The sequence below is a fragment of the Symphalangus syndactylus genome, chromosome 5, assembly GCF_028878055.3.
Source record: "Symphalangus syndactylus isolate Jambi chromosome 5, NHGRI_mSymSyn1-v2.1_pri, whole genome shotgun sequence".
In the NCBI taxonomy this organism is placed as follows: domain Eukaryota; kingdom Metazoa; phylum Chordata; class Mammalia; order Primates; family Hylobatidae; genus Symphalangus; species Symphalangus syndactylus.
In genome coordinates this window covers 144790013-144810784 of record NC_072427.2, presented here as the reverse complement: position 1 = coordinate 144810784, position 20772 = coordinate 144790013, and the positions used below count along the sequence as shown (strand labels likewise).

Here is a 20772-nt window from a genome sequence, read left to right as displayed (position 1 = left end):
GGATTACCACCAGGTCAGGTCATGAATCTTTTCAAAATTTAAGTAAACCTCTCCCTACCCCTACTCTCCACAAATACAAATTTCAGCAGTACTCTTGGGACAACTAAAAAGTCCAAGGACCTTCCCAGGAGCCTACTACAAATGAAAAGAAACTATGGAAGTCTTAGTAGCTTAATTGCAGGACATCCCTGCCAGTTTCTATCCTGATTAGGGATCTGCAATGAACATTACAAAATCTTCACCATCTTCATGGCTTTCAACACCAAGCATATGGACTTAGCCACTGTAAAATAGTGGCATGCATCAATGAACAATAAAGAGAAATGGAGATCATTCATATTATTAGTGAGGGAAGTTGGGTACAACTTTTCATCAACCAAAAAGAGGGAGAAAAACAATCACACTGCCAAATAATGAAATATTGTAACTAGAATGTCTTGGCTATAAGATCATTGGCAGAGAATTAGAGATTATGTTCAGCAGATTTAAAAAAAAAAAAAAAAAACAGCTGTGATCATGCCACTGCACTCCAGCCAGGGCTGCAGAGCAAGACCCTGTCTCAAAAAAACAAAAAGCCAAAGATACGAAATGTTTAAAGTAAAAAAAGAACTGTTGTTCAAGAGATCATTTTCACTTTTTAATTGGTTTTTGAAAACTATGAAAGTATCTCAAACTGAAGTCTAAAAGGAAAATAATTAATAGAAGCTTCAAAGTTCAGGGACCAGGTTATATCTATATAAAAGGGAAGCTAACTTATTTCCAGAACTGATTCATTTATTAAACATGGGGCTAAGGAATAGAGGTGGCAATATACAAGTCAGGATAATGCCTTTGTCTTCTGAAGCTGCATCTACATTGGTGCCCCTCAAAATAGCTAAAATTGAAACTAGTTTATCTGTCACCTGGGATTTCTTCTACAAATAACCTTCCCCAAAAAAATTGCCTAACATTTTTCTGAATTTATCAAACCAACCTTCTGATCAATTTTCTAAATGAAGATTTATTCTTGGCAATCATCTAGCTCAGGGCCTAGGTCTTGTACACAGCATTAAGCAATGTAACAGATGAGTGGACTGAAGTATGGGTTTTGCAGATGGCCTCCTTGTTTCTGTATTTTAATTAAGGAAGTCTCCAGCTCAAAGAACATGAGATTAAGGGCAGCAGCAAACCATATGAACTATCAGAGATTCAACAGAGACTATCACGCCCTCTGAAATATGTATTGATCCATGCATATTTTCACTAGGACGTTTTCTTTGAGTAAAGCTAAGGACAACGTGGCTTGCGCACCCAAAATATCTTCTCATCTTAAGTTCTAGGCCTAAGGCAGGGCTCAGGCATCAGCCGTTTTTGGCATTAGAAACAGGTTATTCAGGTTATTGGCAACTCTTCTATAAATGGGTGTGGGGCAGGGGGGAGGCCAGGGGCGGGAAACTCCAAAACTCTCATGAAATCAAGACTATAAACAATTGGCAAAAAAAAAAAAAGGTCGATCATTTTCTTTTCCTAATTATTTGTTCCCAGGATAGGATACAGTTCTCTCCAGATTGCCTGAAACTAGCTTTGGATGTAAGAGTCGTGGTTTTCTTGGATCATGGCTTGCATCTCCAACCCAGGCTTTTATTATGGAAAATGATGGTGCAGAGCTTAATCTCAAAATGCCACTGTAATAGGGAGACTGCAATACAGTGGTAGCCACAGTCCCACACTTTCTCCCAGCCTTCATGGTTTAATAGTCATTTTCTGTGTTTTTGTTACCTGGAATAGGTCTCTGCTCCATATGGCTTCATCTCTCCAAGGATAGTACGTGAGATGTGAGGACTTAATCCTAATGAGACATTTACTTCTAAGTCCCATTCACTAGAAGCAAGGGTTGGGTATGGTTGTTTAAATATTTTGAATCTTGATCATTAAAGAAAAGTTTAGTCTGGATGCAGTGGCTCACCCCTATAATCTCAGCACTTTGGGAGGCCAAGGCGGGCAGGTCACCTGAGGTCGGGAGTTTGAGACCAACCTGACCAAAATGGAGAAACCCTGTCTCTACTAAAAATACAAAAAAATTAGCCAGGCATGCTGGCGCATGCATATAATCCCAGCTACTTGGGAGGCTGAGGCAGGAGAATTGCTTGAACCCGGGAAGCAGAGGTTGCATTGAGCCAAGATTGTGCCATTGCACTCCAGCCTGGGCAACAAGAGCAAAACTCCATCCCGAAAAGTAAAGAAGGGAAGGGAAGGGGAGGGAAGGGGGGAGGGGAGAGGGAGGGAAGGGAAGGGGAGTGAAGGGGGGAGGGGAGAGGGAGGGGAGGGAGGAGAGGGGAGGGAAGGGGAAGGGGAAGGGGAAGGGAATTTAACTTGTTTACTGAAAGGAGTAATTCCAAACCAAATTATCCTCACTATCTGAACCTAAATTTAGCCAGTGTGATTTTAATGTTGCCCTTTCTAAAGCAAGATAATGCCCATGATAATCATTAGGAAATTTATTATACAGTACCTAACAATAAATGGAGTTTTAAAAATCTAAATGTCTGTATAGGCCTGGACTGGCCTTAAGATTATGTATTCTACACATTTTCAGTTACTTTAAATTATTTTATTGTAAAAGTCAACCTAGAACTATACACAAATACAAACATGCCTAAAATTTATGCAAATATGTGACATTCTCTTATAAAGTTTCCTTTATGTTCTTATTCTTAGTGAGTTAGTTGGTTGTGTTAGTTTTCTCTGATGTGGAACACTAGTATTCATGGTATGACAAAAATATATCATTACACGTGCACACACACAGAGATCCTGTGTCAAAGTGTGGTTTTGATCCTATAAAGTAAAAATATAAGCATCATTATGGACATAGGGATAAGTATTCAACTTCTTTTTAGAAATTCAATTGATTTTGCACTTATCCTACAAAGGTAGGATAGCTTGAATTCCTGGCTGGAGTCCTAATGAGAGAATACTATTTTGTTTTAAAAGTTATTATGAGATTATATGCTTTCAATATTTTTAGTTCTTAATATATTTTACTTAGTGTTATAAAAATATTCCACCTACTCCAGATTGGTTCTAGTGGTATTTAGAACCATTTCCAAATATTACTGTTTTTTTCCTCACATATGAATGTAATCACACATTTGCCAGCACATATAAAATTAATACATGTTGCATTATATATTTTACATTTGTATTAAGTCTCAAATATTTCCTAGTTACTAGCAAATATTAAAATGACAGTGATACTTACTTTTTTAAAAAAATCCAGTATTACACTGGCTGACTTTATGTGTAAATTGTTCATTTATAGGCCATTCTACAGAAATTTTGTGATGCTTAATTATACCTTAAAATAATCTGGGTGAAAAACACATGCTAAAATACATCTTCAATGTGTTCTCATTAATTCCCCTGGAATATAGAAAAGTCCAGAAAGTCTACAAAACTAAGGTTTCACTCTTTTTAGGTGGCACTTAAGATGCCACAGTAGTCCCACAACAGTCTGTCTCAGCTTGCAGTTTTCCAAAATTAGGACAAATGAGTGGTTTGAAGGAAAAATCATTGATGTTAACAAGACAAAAAAATTGGCCTGCTATTTCTGCTGTACAAGGAAAATCCAGCTTGTTAGTAGGAGAGAAGCAAAGTGAACCAAAAAGAAGAGGAGAAAAGACACCATCATTTTCATTTTCATGGCCCTCTTATGGGCCTTCATTCTGAGGTCCCTCGGGCCCATGGTGTTGAGCTGCAAATTCCTGATATGTCTCATCAAGGACAGAATTAAAAGCAGCAGTGAGATCAGGGACAGAAGAAAGGAAATTAAGTAGATCAAACTGACAAGAATCCAGAGGTTACAATATAGAATTTTACTTACATCTAAAGACTAAGTTGATTTTCTTTCTTAAGTTGTGTAGATGTTAATCCACAAGTCACTAAGTCCACCTGTTAATGCAAGGTTGAAAAACAGTAAGAAGAAAGACCCCCGTAGGAGTACAAGTAGCATTCTAATTCTCCATCTCAGCCAGATGAAGCAGGGGTGGGTAAAATTGGCTATTTTAAAGAAGTGGAAAACACTAAGGCAGCAAGCCAGGTAACTAAGTGATTGGTCAGTGCCCCAAAAACATCAATAAATTTTATTAGTTTATTGAAGGCATATAGATGTGGCCATAATGCTGTTACAAATGAATGAAGTAGTATCCAAAGTTGACTGATTGTGGAGATAGCAAGGCTGGTGAGGATGCAGTCGGCTAATAAGATCATTTGACTCCTGACCAGTCAATGCAGTTAATTAGTACAATGAACCCATTCCCTAACATTCAGATTATGAATTCTCCCATCATTACTGTCAGAAAGGTATTTCCAATTCCAGGTGGCATTTCTGTAGAAGCAAATCCAGAAAGCTAATACTATGTTTCACTGATACTTTTGCTGTCAAAACGTTGCAGAATAATATCCAACTTGATGATTTTCAGATTTATATTTAAAACGTTCAGAGTAACTCAGAATGATCTTCTGTTTGATGCCATCTCACTTATCTTCACAAAAGATCTTTTTGTTTTTTAAATATTCATCTCACTAGTAGGCCTGAAATATGTGCAAGAAGATCCAGTCTCACTTAATTTAAAAAAAACTTTAACATTATTTTTAATCAGCTACTGACTTACAAATTAAATAGTAAATGTAGTAAATGTGCCCACTCATCAGTGGCACTGGCAGCAATTTCCCACTTGTGAGGACATCTAGAAGGGCGAAGTCAGGTACACAAATATCAAACAGATTTATTCACACTGATTTGTAATTTGCTCCTCAACTGAAAGTCAATACCATTTGGATTTGAATATCTTAATTTTAAAAGAATTATCTAAAAATAACCTCTACAATATATGTATTATTCATTAGTTTCATTAAATAAACTCCATCATATTTCAGATTCTACTTTAGATGAATTAAGTTTAATTAAAAGAAGCATCAAAAAGCTCACAGAGTAGTGAAAAAAAGCAATATTAAATGTGCTTTTACTACTGATTGTAACCAAAGTTTGATCAAAATGCAATTACAACACAGAGGAGGGTGTTATAAAATCTATGGTCAATAACTAATTCTAGTTTCATGAAGATAATGACAGTTGGCTTGGGTCTTGAAGCTTTTAGGATTTCTTAAAGAAATAGACAAGGGAGATGATTTTACACAATTACGTAAAAGCATATGCAAAGAAACAAAAATTATTCCTCTCAGCTATTTTACTGAACTTTTGAGCTTGGTTTCCAATGCCTTCCTGGCTATTTGATTCTGAATAAGCTCTTATCAACTGAAATGAAAAAAAAAAGTAAAAAAAGATAGAAAAATAGCAAAACAACATAAGAGGGAGAATAGGAGGGAGATTCTACTTTTCGTTAATTCTTCCTTTGGTAAAATTCTTTGTCTCATAAAAATGTATCCACAGTAAAATATATTTTATAATAATTATATTATTTTGTAACTCTAATACAATGTTTTTCAACCTTGACTGCACATTGGAGTTAACTTGGGAGCTTTAAAAAAACATACTGATGCCTGTGGGCCACCCCAGGGATTTTTTTTACCTAATTGGTCTGGAGTACATTGCTGGCACTCACTGAGAGACTCTTGATGTATGTCTTACAGTGACTCCCAAACCTAGGCAAAAATCTTTCTACCCAAAAGCTGCAAATCTATGATTCTGCAAGGACAGGACAGGATTTTGCCTGCCTTTTTCTCTGACACTGTGTTTCTCATTCAGCCAATTTTGACGCTGACTGGCAAACTGGCCACCAGCTCTCTTAACAGCCACATAAGTGACTTTTTTGTTGCTGTTCATTAGTCTATTTCCAAGTCACAGAACATAAAGGGCCTGGATAATAGTAGGTCTTCCATAACCATTTGTTAAATGAATTAGTGCTTAGTTGGCAGTCCCACTAGCAGCACACAAAAGGAGAAAATGAATTAGGCTTGACTGAAACAAGTATGAGAGCAAGAAAAGAAAGTACCTCCTTAGAGAAAATATTACATTCATATATGAGCTTATGGAAGATTTCTGTTCTAATCCTGAAAAACCCAACACTGTTCTGTAATCTTTCTAGTTAAATCAAGAAATCATACAGAATCAAAAGGAACATATTGGTCTGCCACCCAAGGTGGGGGAGGCTTGGTACTTTTCTTCATGAAAAGGAACTACTTCTGGCCCAGGGAGTTGAAGATGGCTAGAAAACTAGATTTCGTGACACAAGAAGCAAGACAGGCTTAGAGATCACTGATGCTTTCAGAAATGCTCTGCAAGTCATGTAAAGGCTAATTGAGAAGAAGACTCCATTGATAGGCATGGTTTAGCTGTGACAAACACCGAAAACAAGTCAGTCAGGAGATAGTGATTAAAGAACATCTGAGTTTGTAGTCACACTGAAGAAACTAAAAATAAAAGATGCAACAACAAGTATAAAAACCACAAGTCCCATATTCTATGAGTTGTATTCAAAGTCCAAGTTAATAATCACAATTTTTTAAATCTACATAATTAATCTATGTCCTACTCTAGACAAAATATCATCCAGTGTCTAGAATGAAAGAAAAATGACCGTTCAAACATACAAACACCCCCTAAAATAACTATTGGGTAATAGGCTTAGTACCTAGGTGACAAAATAATCTGTACAACAAACTCCCATGACACAAGTTTACTTGTATAACAAACCTGCACATTTACCTCTGAAACTAAAATAAAAGTTTTTTTTTTTTTTTTTAAAAAGCACCACTTAAAGCATGACTCTGGCTCAGAGAAGATGCTGTCTGATCAAGATTTTGCTAGAAAAAGCCACCTATTAAGACTTAGCAGATAAACCACCTGAGACAGTGAGGAAATTGGTGCTCCTCTTTCTTGGAAATCAGTATAGGTGTGGGTTTCTACCTGATGTATATATTCAGTACGGTTTAAGAAAACATGCCTTGGTATACTTGATTTGTGTCTTATTTGCCTTCAGAACTAGAGCTATGGGTTGGAGATAAGCCAATTTCAGCAGTAGAAGCAGGCTGTTTGTTCCTGTTCTATAAATTACCCAACTGTATGCATTGAAATAACCACAATGATTACACCCAGAATCTTGAAATGAACACTTATTTGAAAAGTGAGATGAGTGGGAGTCTAAAAATGAGTGATAATCTCCCTCTTTCCCCAACAGCTGGGTCCCAGGGTAGGTCATAATCACATCAGTCTTTCTTCTCCATGTTGCATGTGGCAGTGCATGTGTTGGGCATGGCTCTTGGATTGTGGCTTGGTGGCTGCTAAATTCCCACAAAGGCCTTGTTTGGGAGAAAGTGGAGGTGCAGAGCTTGCTCTCATTTGCCATTAAAATATGCAGATTACTGGCCAGGCATGGTGGCTCATGCCTGTAATCCCAACACTTTGGGAAGCCGAGGTGGGTGGATCACCTGAGGTCAGGAGTTCGAGACCAGCCTGGCTAACATGGTGAAACCCCCGTCTCTACTAAAAATACAAAAATTAGCCAGGAATGGTGGCATACACCACCTGTAATCCCAGCTACTCAGGAAGCTGAAGCAGGAGAATCACTTGAACTCGGGAGGCGGAGGTTGCTGTGAGCCGAGATCGCCCCACTGTACTCCAGCCTGGACGACAGAGCAAGACTCTGTCTCAAAAAAAAAAAAAAAAAAAAAAAAACGGATTACAATACATCAATCGCAATAACCAGAATATGTCCTGGGCTGCTCTTACTACTTTTTTGTTTTGCTTCTATTGTGACGAATGGGGCCCTGTTCCTTGTAGTCCCATCTCCCTGGGGTTGCTGCCTACTAAGTGTTAGACATGTATTACTCTTAATTAGACATGTATTAATTTACCACTAAGGTTGCTCATGAGTTGAATCAACTGCTTACCAAAGAAAAGTTTACTGACACAAAAATATAAATAGCATTTTGTGTTATCTTGTAAAGAATACAAGGTTAAGTCATTTATATAAAAGAATATCTTTAAAATAAACTCAGTATCTAAGTCTAAAATATATTCAGCTTGATTTGCACATTACCTTTTATCAAGGCAAGAAAATTATCTTTGAAAAAATACTAAATTAGTGATCAAAATAATATATGTATATTTTATTTTGTAAAATGCAAATTACTAAAAAAAGATGTTGTATTATCATTAAAACTATCATCAACATCATTGTTATTGATACATGATACCATATAGCCCAGATGTACTTACAATTTCATTTTATGCATATGGGGAGGGGGAAGTATTAATAATTCTAACATCATTTCCGGCTCCAGGGCACAGCTGTGGAGTCATGCCCTCACCTATAGCTTCATCAAGATTAATTTACAAGCATGTATTTATCAGCATTTAATAGCACATTTTTGTTTCTGTAATCTAGCACAATATAAATAATATATCAAAAGTAAATTCTAAAAGAAATTCTTTATTAAACTCATGGACACAGGAAGGGGAACATCACACTCCGGGGACTGTTGTGGGGTGGGGGGAGGGGGGAGGGACAGCATTAGGAGATATACCTAATGCTAAATGACGAGTTAATGGGTGCAGCAAAACAACATGGCACATGGATACATAGGTAACAAACCTGCACATTGTGCACATGTACCCTATAACCTAAAGTATAATAATAAAAAAATTAAAAAAATAAAAAATTTCACTATACAGTTTCTGTACAGTGTTTTAATCTATGCCATCATATTCAAAATTTTTTAGTAAATTTTCCCACCCTTAACCTTATTTACAATCTGTAGTTTGTTACCTTATCTAATCTTAGATTATCACAGTCAAAGCAGCACTATGTATACATATGCTTGTCTAAAATTTACAATAAGCCTGCAACATTCTGTAAACAACATCACTTTGCTTTCTGTGCCTTGCTGGTTAAGATTGTTTCTGTTTTTTCCTCTAAGAAATCCAGTGATCAGATTGCAACAAAATGCATGTCACATAAACAAACACAAATACAATCATCCTCAGAATGTAATTATGATCTTTTTGTAGTAGCAATATGAGTATAATTGTGAATTAAGACATAAACCTCTATAATTTTAGTTCTATTACATAACATGGTAGAAACATTGGTTTCTGCCTCTCTGCAAATGCATATTGCATGTCCTAGAATTTAGCAAAATTAGCAAGTGCCTAGAAACATCAAAATGTTTATTATTTGGGGTTTTAAATTGACATCAGCATTAAATCATGTGTTTCCGGTTTCCATTTAAAGATAATTTATTTTATTTCACGCTAAAAATCTTCCTTTTCTCACATAATCATCGTATTTCCTTGTTATCAACAAGACTTCTAATAACAAAAATATACCACTTTTTTTCATTTAAAAAAAATGCTTGGGACCGGGCACAGTGTCTCACGCCTGTAATCCCAGCACTTTGGGAGGCCAAGGTGGGTGGATCACCTGAGGTCAGGAGTTCGAGACCAGCCTGACCAATATGGTGAAACCCCATCTCTACTAAAAATACAAAAATTAGCCGTGTGTGGTGGTGTGTGCCTGTAGTCCCAGCTACTCGGGAGGCTGAGATAGGAGAGTTGCTTGAACCCAGGAGGTGGAGGTGGCAGTAAGCCAAGATCACACCACTGCACTCCAGCCTGGACGACAGAGCAAGATTCCATTTAAAAAAAAAAAAAAAAAAAAAAGCTTGGCTTTGAAGCTATGAGGCTATATTTTTCCTGCTGTGACTTTAGTTTTTAATTAGATTTTCTATCCACATTGTATATATCTTTTACCCATTCAAGTTTATAATCTATCTTGCTTTTAAAGACTCACACACCTTTTTCTCCACAAGTTGCAATTACCTATCGTTTGCATATAAAATTAAATAATTTAGATTTTTTGAAATAATATGTGAGGCTAAAATATTGCTTGCCAATACTCCAAACAAAAATGATTACTTTTAAAATGGTATCGACTGGCAATGTGTGAATTACCATCAAAAGCAACCTGGTAGGATTTCATTTATGTTCCAAAATACTTAGAGAAACCCAGTAGAAAAAAAAAAAAAAAGTGGAAGTGATCCCCAAATGCTCCTCGTTGAGTTATTCTCTTAGAAAAGCTTCTGGAAAGTCTGTCTACAAAGGCAAAGAGTTTGGTGTTTTTGTATAGTTCCTAAGATGCCACAGTAGCCTCACAGCTGTCTGTCGCAGCTTGCTGTTTCCCAGAATGAGAATAAATGAGTGGCACGAGGGAAAGGCATTTAAGGCTAACATGACAAACTTTATGTACTTGTTGTTCCACAACATAAAATATATCCAATTAGCCACTTGTAAGGAAAAAAAATGAACTATGAAGAGGAAAAGGAAAGACATCACCATTTTCATGGCCCTCCTATGGGCCTCTGTGCTGGAGTCTCTAGAGCCCAAGGAACTGAGCTTCAAATTTCTAGTATGTCTCACCAAGGACAGAAATAAAAAAAGCAGTGAGGTCAGGGACAGAGAAAAGGGGATAAAACTGGTCAAGCTAAGAAGAGTTTTTAAAATAGAGAGTTTATCGTAGAGAGTTTTACTTTCATCTAAATATAAAGTCAGATTACTTTTATCTATTATATTGAATGAGATGTCAATAAATATTTCTAGCACTAAACTGTCAAAAATCAGTAAGAACAAAGACAATGTAAGAAGCATAACAATCATTCCGTTCATCCTCCACCTCAGCCAGAGGAAAAGGGAGTGGGGGAAGTAGGCTATCTTAAAGAAATAGAAAATGCTTAGGCAGGTGGCAAGCCAGGTTGTCAAGTGATTAGTCATGTGCCAAAGCATAATAACAGGTTTTGCTAGTCTATATGTGGTATATAAATGTGAAGCAAGTGCCACTAGAAATGAATCAAACAGTATCACCAACAGTTGTCCAATTGTGGAGATAGCCAAGCAGGTGAGGATGAAGTCAGCTGAGAAGACCTTTTGGTTCTTGATCCATTCGGAGCAGTTTACCAGTCCAATGAACACGTGCCCTAGCATGCCGATGATGAATTCCGCTATTGCCAGAATCAGAAAGATTTTATCCAATTCAGTGGCCATTTCCAGAGACAAAAAATCCAAGTTTTTAATACTTTGTATTATTAATAAATTTACAATCAAACCATTGCAGAAGAGCATTCATTTCTGATACTTATCTTCATTGTTTTTATTGCACTTCCAGTCTTGATCAGAACCTTCTGCTGTTGGATACAGTCTCATATACTTAAGGAAGTCTTTGCTTGTTTTTACTGTAATTCTGATCTTAATCCCAAAAGATCTACTAAGGTATGCAGTCTCACATACCTTCACGGAAGTGTTTTCATTTCTTTGAAAGAGCTACTGAATTCTAAACCAAACAGTTTCTGTGTCCATTTATCATTGGCATGGGCTGAAACTTTCCACTTGCGGTAATGGTTAAAAGGATAAAGTCAAGTATATTAACATGCAAATATAGACTAGATCCCCCCCTTTCTCTGATTTGTACATTTCTGCTCACCTGAAATACTACACCACTTGGATCCAAATATCTTTATTGTTTTTCAGAGGAAGCTGTAGATATAATCTAATAATTTTGTTATTATTCAACGAATATATTTTATAAGTGCCTGCTGTGTTTCTGATCTTATGCAAATGCAATATGTTTACCACAAAGAAGTATTAAGAAGTCTATAAAATGGTGAAAACAGGAAAAAAACAATGAGACAGAATCAAGAATAAAATGTACTATTAAAGCAGAAAAGGGAACTACAAACACTACTGTTGGGGAGAAAAGGGAGGTGACATTTGCCTTGGATCTGGAAAATACTTAGAATTTCATGAGGGAACTCAAGTCATATTTTGAACTGATTGAATAATATCCAAAAGACACCAAAACCCAAACTACTTTTTTGAAATTAAAGTCCTACTGATATTTCGGTCTAAATGTTCCTCAGGTATCTTATAGTAACTTGTTCAAAATTAAACACAGTTTTGCTCTTTACCTTGGTTTTATATATGTTCTATTTTTTTTTTTTTGGCCAAAGATATATTGCTACCAATTTAGCCTTAATAGACAGGTAGAAAATTGTTTTAGATGAAATAAGGAAAGAGGAAACAAAAGTATTTGTTCTACCTTCTAGGAACAATTATTTTGACAAAAACTCCCAATGCATCATAACAGAACTCACAGTTACAGATTATGTGTCTTGGTTTATGGTCAGCAAACAGATATTCTATTACTAGAAATTAGTGTTCAAGTGTTGCCAGACAAAAAGTAACCCAAAAAATGAATGAAATCATTTTTAAAACTTGGGCCTTTTTAATGTTGCTGTCATACTCCTCAATTAAATTCTATTAATTAACATTTAAAAGTGTATATTTTAAGAATGATGTTGTATAAAGAACTACTGGTAACTTAGTTCCTATGAACAAAAATATTTTCATTTAGGACAGATATTTAAAATTACAGTAAGACAGGAGAAGAAAAAGAGTAAGCAAGAAAGGAAGGAAAGAGAAAAGAGGGAGGGAAGAAAGAGAATGAGAAAGAGGAAAGGAAGAGAGAGACAAAGAAAGAAAAAAGAGGGAGTTTCAGAGACAGAAAGGCTGAATGAAAATGAAGAAATGTAGCAATATCATAGGAAGGAGAATGATGGCTTTGGCCAAATTAGTGTCTAGAGATGGAAAGAAATATATGGCTATGAGAAACATTTAAGGGAAAGAATCAATAGTCTGTGTGATGGATTTGGAGGCTAGAAAAAGGAGGAAGAGTCTGCAATGACATTTAGGCTCTCCTTTCACTGCTGGATGCATGTGGTACTGTGATCTGAGGGAATCACTGGAGGAAGAATAGGCTTAGAAGCCAAAAAGTAGGAGAAAGAAGAAAAGTTGGAAGATGAGTTCTGTTTTGAACATTTTGGAGTATCTGTAAAGTCATCCAAGTGGAAAGTTGGAGTAAGCACTTTGATATTTGTGACTGCAGCTCAGAAAAGAAATTTGGACCACATGGGGAGGTTTGGAGAACATCAACACATACTTGATTTTATTAGAGGTGAGGCGCTCCAAGGGCCCTGAGGCACACTAGACGATAAAGAAACCAAAGGAAAAATTAAGAAGCCATCAGAAGGAAGAGGAAAACCGAAAGACTAGGATTTCAAAGCTACTAAGAGCAAGGAGTGTTACAAGGAGGGTAATCAGTACTTCATGATATTAATGAAAAGTCACTTACTGGATTGAGGACCAAGGAACTACTTAGTTAACTTAGCAAGAGCAGTTCAACTGACAACAAAGCAAACTACCGTGGATTAAAGAGTCAATGAGATCCCAATAATGAAGCATTAGAAAACCGATTAATGTAATTCAATACATTAACAGATTAAAGGAGAAACATTCACAAAAAATTTGATACAATTCTGCATCTGTTCATAAATATTCTTAGCAAACTGGGAATCAAATGAAATGCTCTATTTCCTGATAAAAAGTATTAAAAACATCCTAGAGTAAATATTATAGTTATCGATGATACACTGAAATCCTTCTCCCTGAGTTTAGGACCAAGTCAGTGATAACCATCTTACTAGGTCTATTTTGTTTTAAGGTTTCTATTGATCAAAGTAAGGCAAGAAAAATACATTTTAAGAAATTATAGGCTGGACATGATGGCTCACCCCTGTAATCCCAGCACACTGGGAGGCCAAGGCAGGAGGATCACTTGAGCCCAGGAGTTCAAGACTAGCCTGGGCAACATAGTTAAAAATTAGCCGAGCTAATTTTTAATCTGCAAAAATCTGCAAACATCTTTTGCATTTCTTCATACCATCAACATTTTAAGTCTGAAAATACCTTAGCTTTTATGCCCATATAATTAGCTTATAATTAATACATATTGAATATAATCAAACATTCCAGAGTTTTAAAAAATTTAAACCATTATCACAGTCTTTTTCTCATTTTAGGTATTATTTGAGAACATTAAGTTCTCTGACTGTGTCATTGGATATATTCAGTTTTCCTGCTTGGTATCTTAATTATAGACTGTCTTCCAGTCTAAAGCAACTACCTCTAATATCGTATCAGCCATCCCCTCTCTCCATGAAGACCAGTCCTGCTCCTTTCACCTAGTCCAGTCATTTCAGTATTTTTTCTTTTTCAAAACCTATGGGCTGTACTTTTCCGTGTGGGGTGATGGGTTACAAGAGAGTTTCTCCTTCACTATTATGCAAACACAGACCGATATTGTTACTCTTTTTGCATTTTCTTTGCCTGATGAATTTCCATTTATATCTTTAGCTGTGGAAGATCTAGAGGAAGAATTTACAGATCATAAATATTAAAATTCAATCTAAAAGTCTCTTCATCCAAGTATGTGAGAAAAATATTGGTCAGAATCTTGTTCAGCATAGGAGGAAGAGGATCTGTGGCATGCATTATAGTCTTTCAATGGGCAGAGTAGTGGTTTGACCACTTACAAATTTACAAATGTTGATTGTACCATACTGTAGCCCTTATTCTCTGTTTTGTCCACAGGTACCAGGGGAATCTATACCGGAGGCATTACTGGAGTCAAGGTATAAAACATTTATGTTCTCTTATCTAATAAGTCTAAGAACTGAACTGCAAAGATTTTAGTTTGCCAGAACTTGCCCTTCATATGTTAATGTAAAGGATGTTGGTACTAATTAGAATGCTTCTTGCCAATGTGAGGGTAGTAACTGATATGCTATTTATGTCCACTCGTTCAACTATATCTCTTTTGAAATACCTGAATGATTTTAGAAATGAACCAAGAAACTAGTTGAGAAGAAACCAAATAATATCTAAGGGAGAAATCATATACAACTTTAGGGATTATCTTAGTCTGTTTGTGCTGCTATAACAGACTATCACAAACTGGGTAATTTATAAAGAAAAGAAATTGATTTCTCACAGTTTGGGAGGATGGGAAGTTCAATATCAATGTGTTAGCCTCTGGCAGAGGCCTTCTTGCTGCATCATCCCATGGCAGAACATCAAAGAGGGGGAGACAGAGACAGAGTAAACTCATGCTTTTAAAAGAAACCAACTCACGTGATAAACCCACTCCTGTGATAACAGCATGGATCCTTCCATGAGGGTAATGCCCTCATGACCTAACACCTTTTAAAGGTCCCACCTCCCAATACCTCCAGGTCTCCAACATGTGAACTTTGTGGGACACATTCAAATCATAGCATTTCACCCCTGGGCCCCCAAATATATGTCCTTCACACATGCAAAATACATTTCCTCCCTTCCAGTAGCCCCCACATTGTAACTCATTCTAGTACCAACTTAAAAGTCCAAAGTCCAGAGTCTCATCCAAGTCAGATATGGATAAGACTCAAGGCACAATTCATCCTGAGGCAAATTCTCCAGCCATGAGCCTGTGGAATCAAAACAAGTTACCTACTTCTGAAATTCAGTGGTGGGACAGGCATATAATAGACATTTCCATTCCTGGGAAAAATAGGCAAGAAAAGAGGGGCAATTGGTCTTAACTAAGTCCAAAACCCAGCAGGGCAAACCATATTAAATCCTAAGGGTTGAGAATAATCTTTGACTCCATGTCCCACCTTCTAGACCCACTGGGTCAGGGATTGGGCCCCCAATTCCCCAGACAGCCTCACCTCCACAGCTTTGCTTGTCTCAGTTCACTCCTGAGCAGCTCTCACAGGTTGGAGTTTTGTGCCTGTAGATCTCCCAGACTGATGTTGTGAGGCAGCACAGGGCAGTGAATGCTGAGGTCTTTCAGGCACCTCTCTGGAAGCCTTGCCCTTAAGGTCCTAACTTGCCTCCATGAACTCAGAAACGTCTTCCAGGTCATTCTCCCATTGTCTTATGAATAGAACTTGGCTTCCTTCTAGCCAGATTAATCTTTTCAGGAAATCACCACTTGTCCAAACCCTTCTTATTCTCCCCCGAACATGCTTTTTTATTCTTTATATGGCCAGGCTGAGAGTTCTCCAAATTTTTCTATTAGTCTTCACTTTTCATTATAAATTCCATCTTTAAATCATTTCTCTCTCCTCACATTTTGCTCTATGTGCTTGAAAGAAGCCATGGAGCCCACTGAATGCTTTGCTGCTGAGTTGTCTCTTCCATCAGATAGCCTGGTTCACCTCTCTTAAATTCTGCCTTCCATAAAGCCAAAGGGCATGAACAGAATTCTGCCAGGTTTTTTTGCCGCTTCATAACAAGGATGATCCTTACTCCAGTTTCCAATAAGACATTTCTCTTTTCCATCTAAGACCTCATCAGAATGGCGTTTACTCTCTGTATGTCTACCAACATTCTCATCAGGCCCACAGAAGTAATCTCTAAGAAGTTTCAGACTTTCCCTACAGTTATCCTCTCCTGAGACCTCAGTGGAATCACTCTTAATGCAAAATTTATGACAATCTAGGCTTTTTCTAGCCTGCTCCTCCCATACCAATTTCTTGTTTTAGCCTGCTTTGTGCTGCTCTAACAAAATACCACAAACTGGGAAAATTATAAAGAAAGAAATTTATTTCTCAATTCTGGAGTCTTGGAAGTCAATATGAAAGTGCCAGCATGTGGTAAGGGATTTCTTACTGTGTCATCTTATGGGAGAAGGGCAAAAAGAGAGAGAGAGAAAACGAGAATGGGGCTTAACTTGTCCTTTTATAAAGAATCTGCTCCGGTAATAACAAACCTCCTACTCAATAATTGTTTTAAGCCATTTATGAGGGTTGTGCCTTCATGACCTAAACACTTCTTAAAGTTTCGACCTCCAAAAACCTCCACACTGGGGATCAAGCTTCTAACACATGAACCTTGGGGGACATATTCAAACCATAACAGCCATGTATTTTAATAATTATAAAAAACAACAGTAACAACAGCAATAATAAAAGGTATCATTTCTAGAACTCTTACTATACACCTGGCTCTGGATAAAATGATTGACTTGCATTTGTCCATATCTTAACTTAAGAAAATGCATGACAACCAATGAGCATATGAAAAGAAGCTCAACATCACTGATCATTCAAGAAAAATTAATCAAAACCACAATGAAATATCATCACACACCATTCAGAATGACTATTATTAAAAAGTCAAAAAATAACAAATGCCAATGAGGTTGTGGAAAAAAAGAAGTGCTTATACACTATTGGTGAGAGCATAAAGTAGTTCAGACATTGTGGAAGACAGTGTGGCAGTTCCTCAAAGACCTAAAGACAGACTACCCATTCGACCCAGCAATCCCATTACTGGGTATATACCCAGAGGAATATAAATCATTCTATTATAAAGACACATACATGCAAATGTTCATTGCAGCACTGTTCATAATAGCAAAGACATGGAATCAACCCAAATGCCCATCAATGATAGACTGGTAAGGAAAATATGGTACGTATACACTATGGAATACCATGCAGCCCTAAAAAAGAATAAGATCATGTCCTTTTCAGGGATATGGATTGAGCTGGAGGCCACTGTCTTTAGCAAACTAACAGAAAAACTAAAAACCAAATACTGCATGTTCTCACTTATAAGTGGGGGCTAAATTATGAGAACACATGGACTCATAGAGAGGAACACCACACACTAGGGCCTCTTGGAGGGTGGAGGGTGGGAAGATGAAGAGGGTCAGAAAAATAACTATTAGGTAATAGGCTTAATTCCTGGGTGGTGAAATAATCTGTACAACAAACCCCCACAACACAAGCTTACCTATGAAACAAACCTGCGTTTGTACCCCTGAACTTAAAACATGATTTCTGGGTGTGTCTGTGATGCTGTCTGAAAGAGATTAGCATTTAAATTGGTTGACTAAGAAAAGAAGATCATCCTCAACAATGCAGGTGGGCTTCCATTCATCTCTGGCCCCACTGCTGGGTCTGAGGACCATTCTTGGGACAGATGTTATTTAAAGCTGACATAGTGTTAAATGGTTGCATGCGAACCACATCTTGGGTGCTTTGGATTCAGATCTTCGTCATCTCTGGGGGGGAGCATAGTAGAGCTAGATATCAGAGTTCCATTCTACTGATAACATCAATCATGTTATATCCAGTGAACATGGCTCCTTCCACCTCCATCTGCTTCTGTTCATGGGGATCAAATGAACTTTTCTCTGGTCTCTCTCTCTAAGGGTATGTGTTAGGGTGTGGGGGCAAGTGATTGCTGCCATTGATTTATTTCTTCTTATTTCATAGGCATAAGGAAGGGGGATCTAATAATTATTGGCTTAAGGAGCCATATTTAAGATAGCAAACATTTGTTTTCTAAGTGAGTCATAACAACTTGCATATAATTTTAGTTAATTTTTAAAAATTGAGGCAACTCATACCTGTTATTGAAATCCAACTATTTTCAATGAATACCAAGGTACTGTAGAAGAAAATTCCAGTTATATAGGATAATATCTGCTTTATTTTTTCTCATCCTAACAAGTTTTGATAATTATAAATGAAATTTTGAAAATTCTGTTTTACTGTGAATCAAGAGTATAAAATTCTACTCTGGGCCTAGGTGATAAACAAAAGCTTTATTAGCACTTATTTGGAAAATTCAGATAGGGCAAGGTCTCTTTAAAATAAGATTGGCCTCTGTTATTGAGCACTCAGCATGTGCAAAGCACAGTGCCAGGCATCTTTATACATTATGCCATTTAACTAGCACAACAAAACATCAACGTAGTGGCATCATAGCCATTTAGAAGACTAAAAAGTTTTCAATCCTTTAACTAAACATAAGAGTTTTGTAATGGCTACAATGTGAAAGAATGAAGCTAATAATTGTGTGCTGTGTCATCTGAAATGCAACTGGACATTGTCACTAATTTTCTTATATACATCCACTCTTCCATGATTTATTTGCTGTGTATATGAATGTAATATGGCCCAGAAGAGATCCATGGCTCTCTGTTTTTATCTAAATTTCCTTTTCTTTATATATTTTGATAAATATGTTTTTATTTAACTATTTAAAAATGAATCATCATTTCTCAGAAGTTAAAATACACAGATGGGTACAAACATCTGCGAGATGTTTTGAGATAGGATCTTGCCCTGTCACCAAGGCTGGAGTGCAGTGGCACAACCATGACTCACTCCAGCCTCAACCTCCTGGGCTCAAACAATCCTCCTACCTCAGCCTCCTGAGTAGCTAGGATTTTAGGTACACACCACCATGCCCAGCTATTTTCTTCTATTTTTTTGTAGAGACAGGGTCTTGCTATGTTGCCTAGGCTGGTCTCAAAGTCCTGATCTCAAACAATTCTCCCACCTCAGCCTCCTAAAGTGTTGGGATTACAGACATAAGCCACTATGTGCAGCTAACTAGATTATGTTTTATATCAAATTTGGAGAGTATATTTGGTATGGTTTGCCTTAATATATAGACACATATTTTGCAAATATCCATATAATTGTTCACTGCAGTTGTTCATTTACTTATTAGTTTGTCTGATATTAAAACTTTCAGCCTTCTGTTATTTTTGTGTGCTTGTATGTGATACTTATATACCTATCTCGTTTTTTGTTGTTATAATAGTTTATCGTTGGATTTGACTTTTTAATACAAATCCAGCTACAAACCACTTATGGGAGAGATTTAATGGAATTAAACCATCTGTAGTACTGATTAGTACATTTGATCTTATGATTGATATCTTATTTTTGTCTTTTCTTGTTTATTTTGCTTTCGATTTATTTTCTTTCCTGACTTTTGCTGAGTTGACCAAGACTTTATACTGCCTTTTCTTGTCACTCCAGTGGTTTAAAAAAAAAAAGTTCTGACCCATATTTCTAATCCACTAGTAGTTACCATTACAGTGTTTATAAAGTGAATTAAATTTATAATTTTCAGTAAACATAGCAAATTTAACAAGATCGATTATAATACTCCTGCTCCAAGAGGACCCCATTTATTATAAAATTATTTTCTCCCAGAGCTCTTCCTAGCTCTCAGATTTTGTTGAAAACATCTAGAATTTACTTCCAAACTACTGCTAATTGTTCTTTACATTATTAGTCATATAATTCATTTATTTATGTTTTTAAATAAAATTCAAAACCACATAAACAAAAATTGTTTAAATGAGTAAAAGTTTTGCTGGTTTGAGTGCTCACTCACTCACCACTGCTGCTTATTAGCCATGTTCTGCCTTTTATTGATTGTTTTATCTTGACTTGGCTCTATTTTTTTCAGGAAAGATGCAAGTGTAGCAGTATTTCTGAGCCATGATATTGTCCATAAATGACTTGATTTTACCCTCACACTTCAATGATAAAATGGCTGAACATATAAGATTTACACTTGTTTCTCTTCAGAAATCTGTGAATACTACTTTATTACCTTCTAACTAGAGAAAGGAAACCTTTGTTTCTGCTTGTTGTCCATAGGTTAAAAGCTGCCTACGGTTATCTGAAATACAGTTCTGGCAATTCTTTGAAAATTCACTGGTGCTCAAAGACAAAAACAAATAAGGTGAAAGTTTTTAAGTCTGTATATGGAGTTAAGGATTTCCTCTTTTTGCTACTTTGAAGCATTTTTAAATTGACACAGCAATCTTTAAAGGGCTTTTCTAACCTTGTTGTTTTCCATAATCGGGACAAATGAGTGACTTAATGGATAGGTAGTCACCTAGTGCCACTATTTTCCTCTTGCATAGAAAGTAGCTGACGGATGATAGGGAAGTTCCCAAATGGTAGAGAAGGTGGAAGAAGAAAGCAATCATAATGTTCATGGCTCTCACACAGGCCTCCGTCCGGGTCTCTGGAGCCAGGCGCCTATCACTACAGCTGTACAGTGTTTCCCCCTAGGGAGAT

General features: G+C 36.7%; 2 protein-coding genes across 2 annotated transcripts in view; one reads left to right on the top strand and one right to left on the bottom strand.

Annotated features, from left to right (window-relative positions):
* Positions 1-10093: 10093 nt before the first annotated feature.
* On the bottom strand, positions 10094-11038 carry TAS2R42 (taste 2 receptor member 42). The gene has a single exon (XM_055280640.2). The coding sequence runs from the start codon at positions 11036-11038 to the stop codon at positions 10094-10096; it is 945 nt and encodes a 314-aa protein (XP_055136615.2).
* An 861-nt stretch (positions 11039-11899) lies between these two features.
* Positions 11900-20772, top strand: part of LOC129481680 (basic salivary proline-rich protein 1-like) — a 77674-nt gene continuing 68801 nt past the window's right edge. The window contains exons 1-2 of the mRNA XM_063638517.1: positions 11900-11910; positions 14480-14520. Coding sequence (XP_063494587.1) covers positions 11900-11910; positions 14480-14520 — 52 coding nt within the window. The remainder of the gene's footprint in view (positions 11911-14479; positions 14521-20772) is intronic.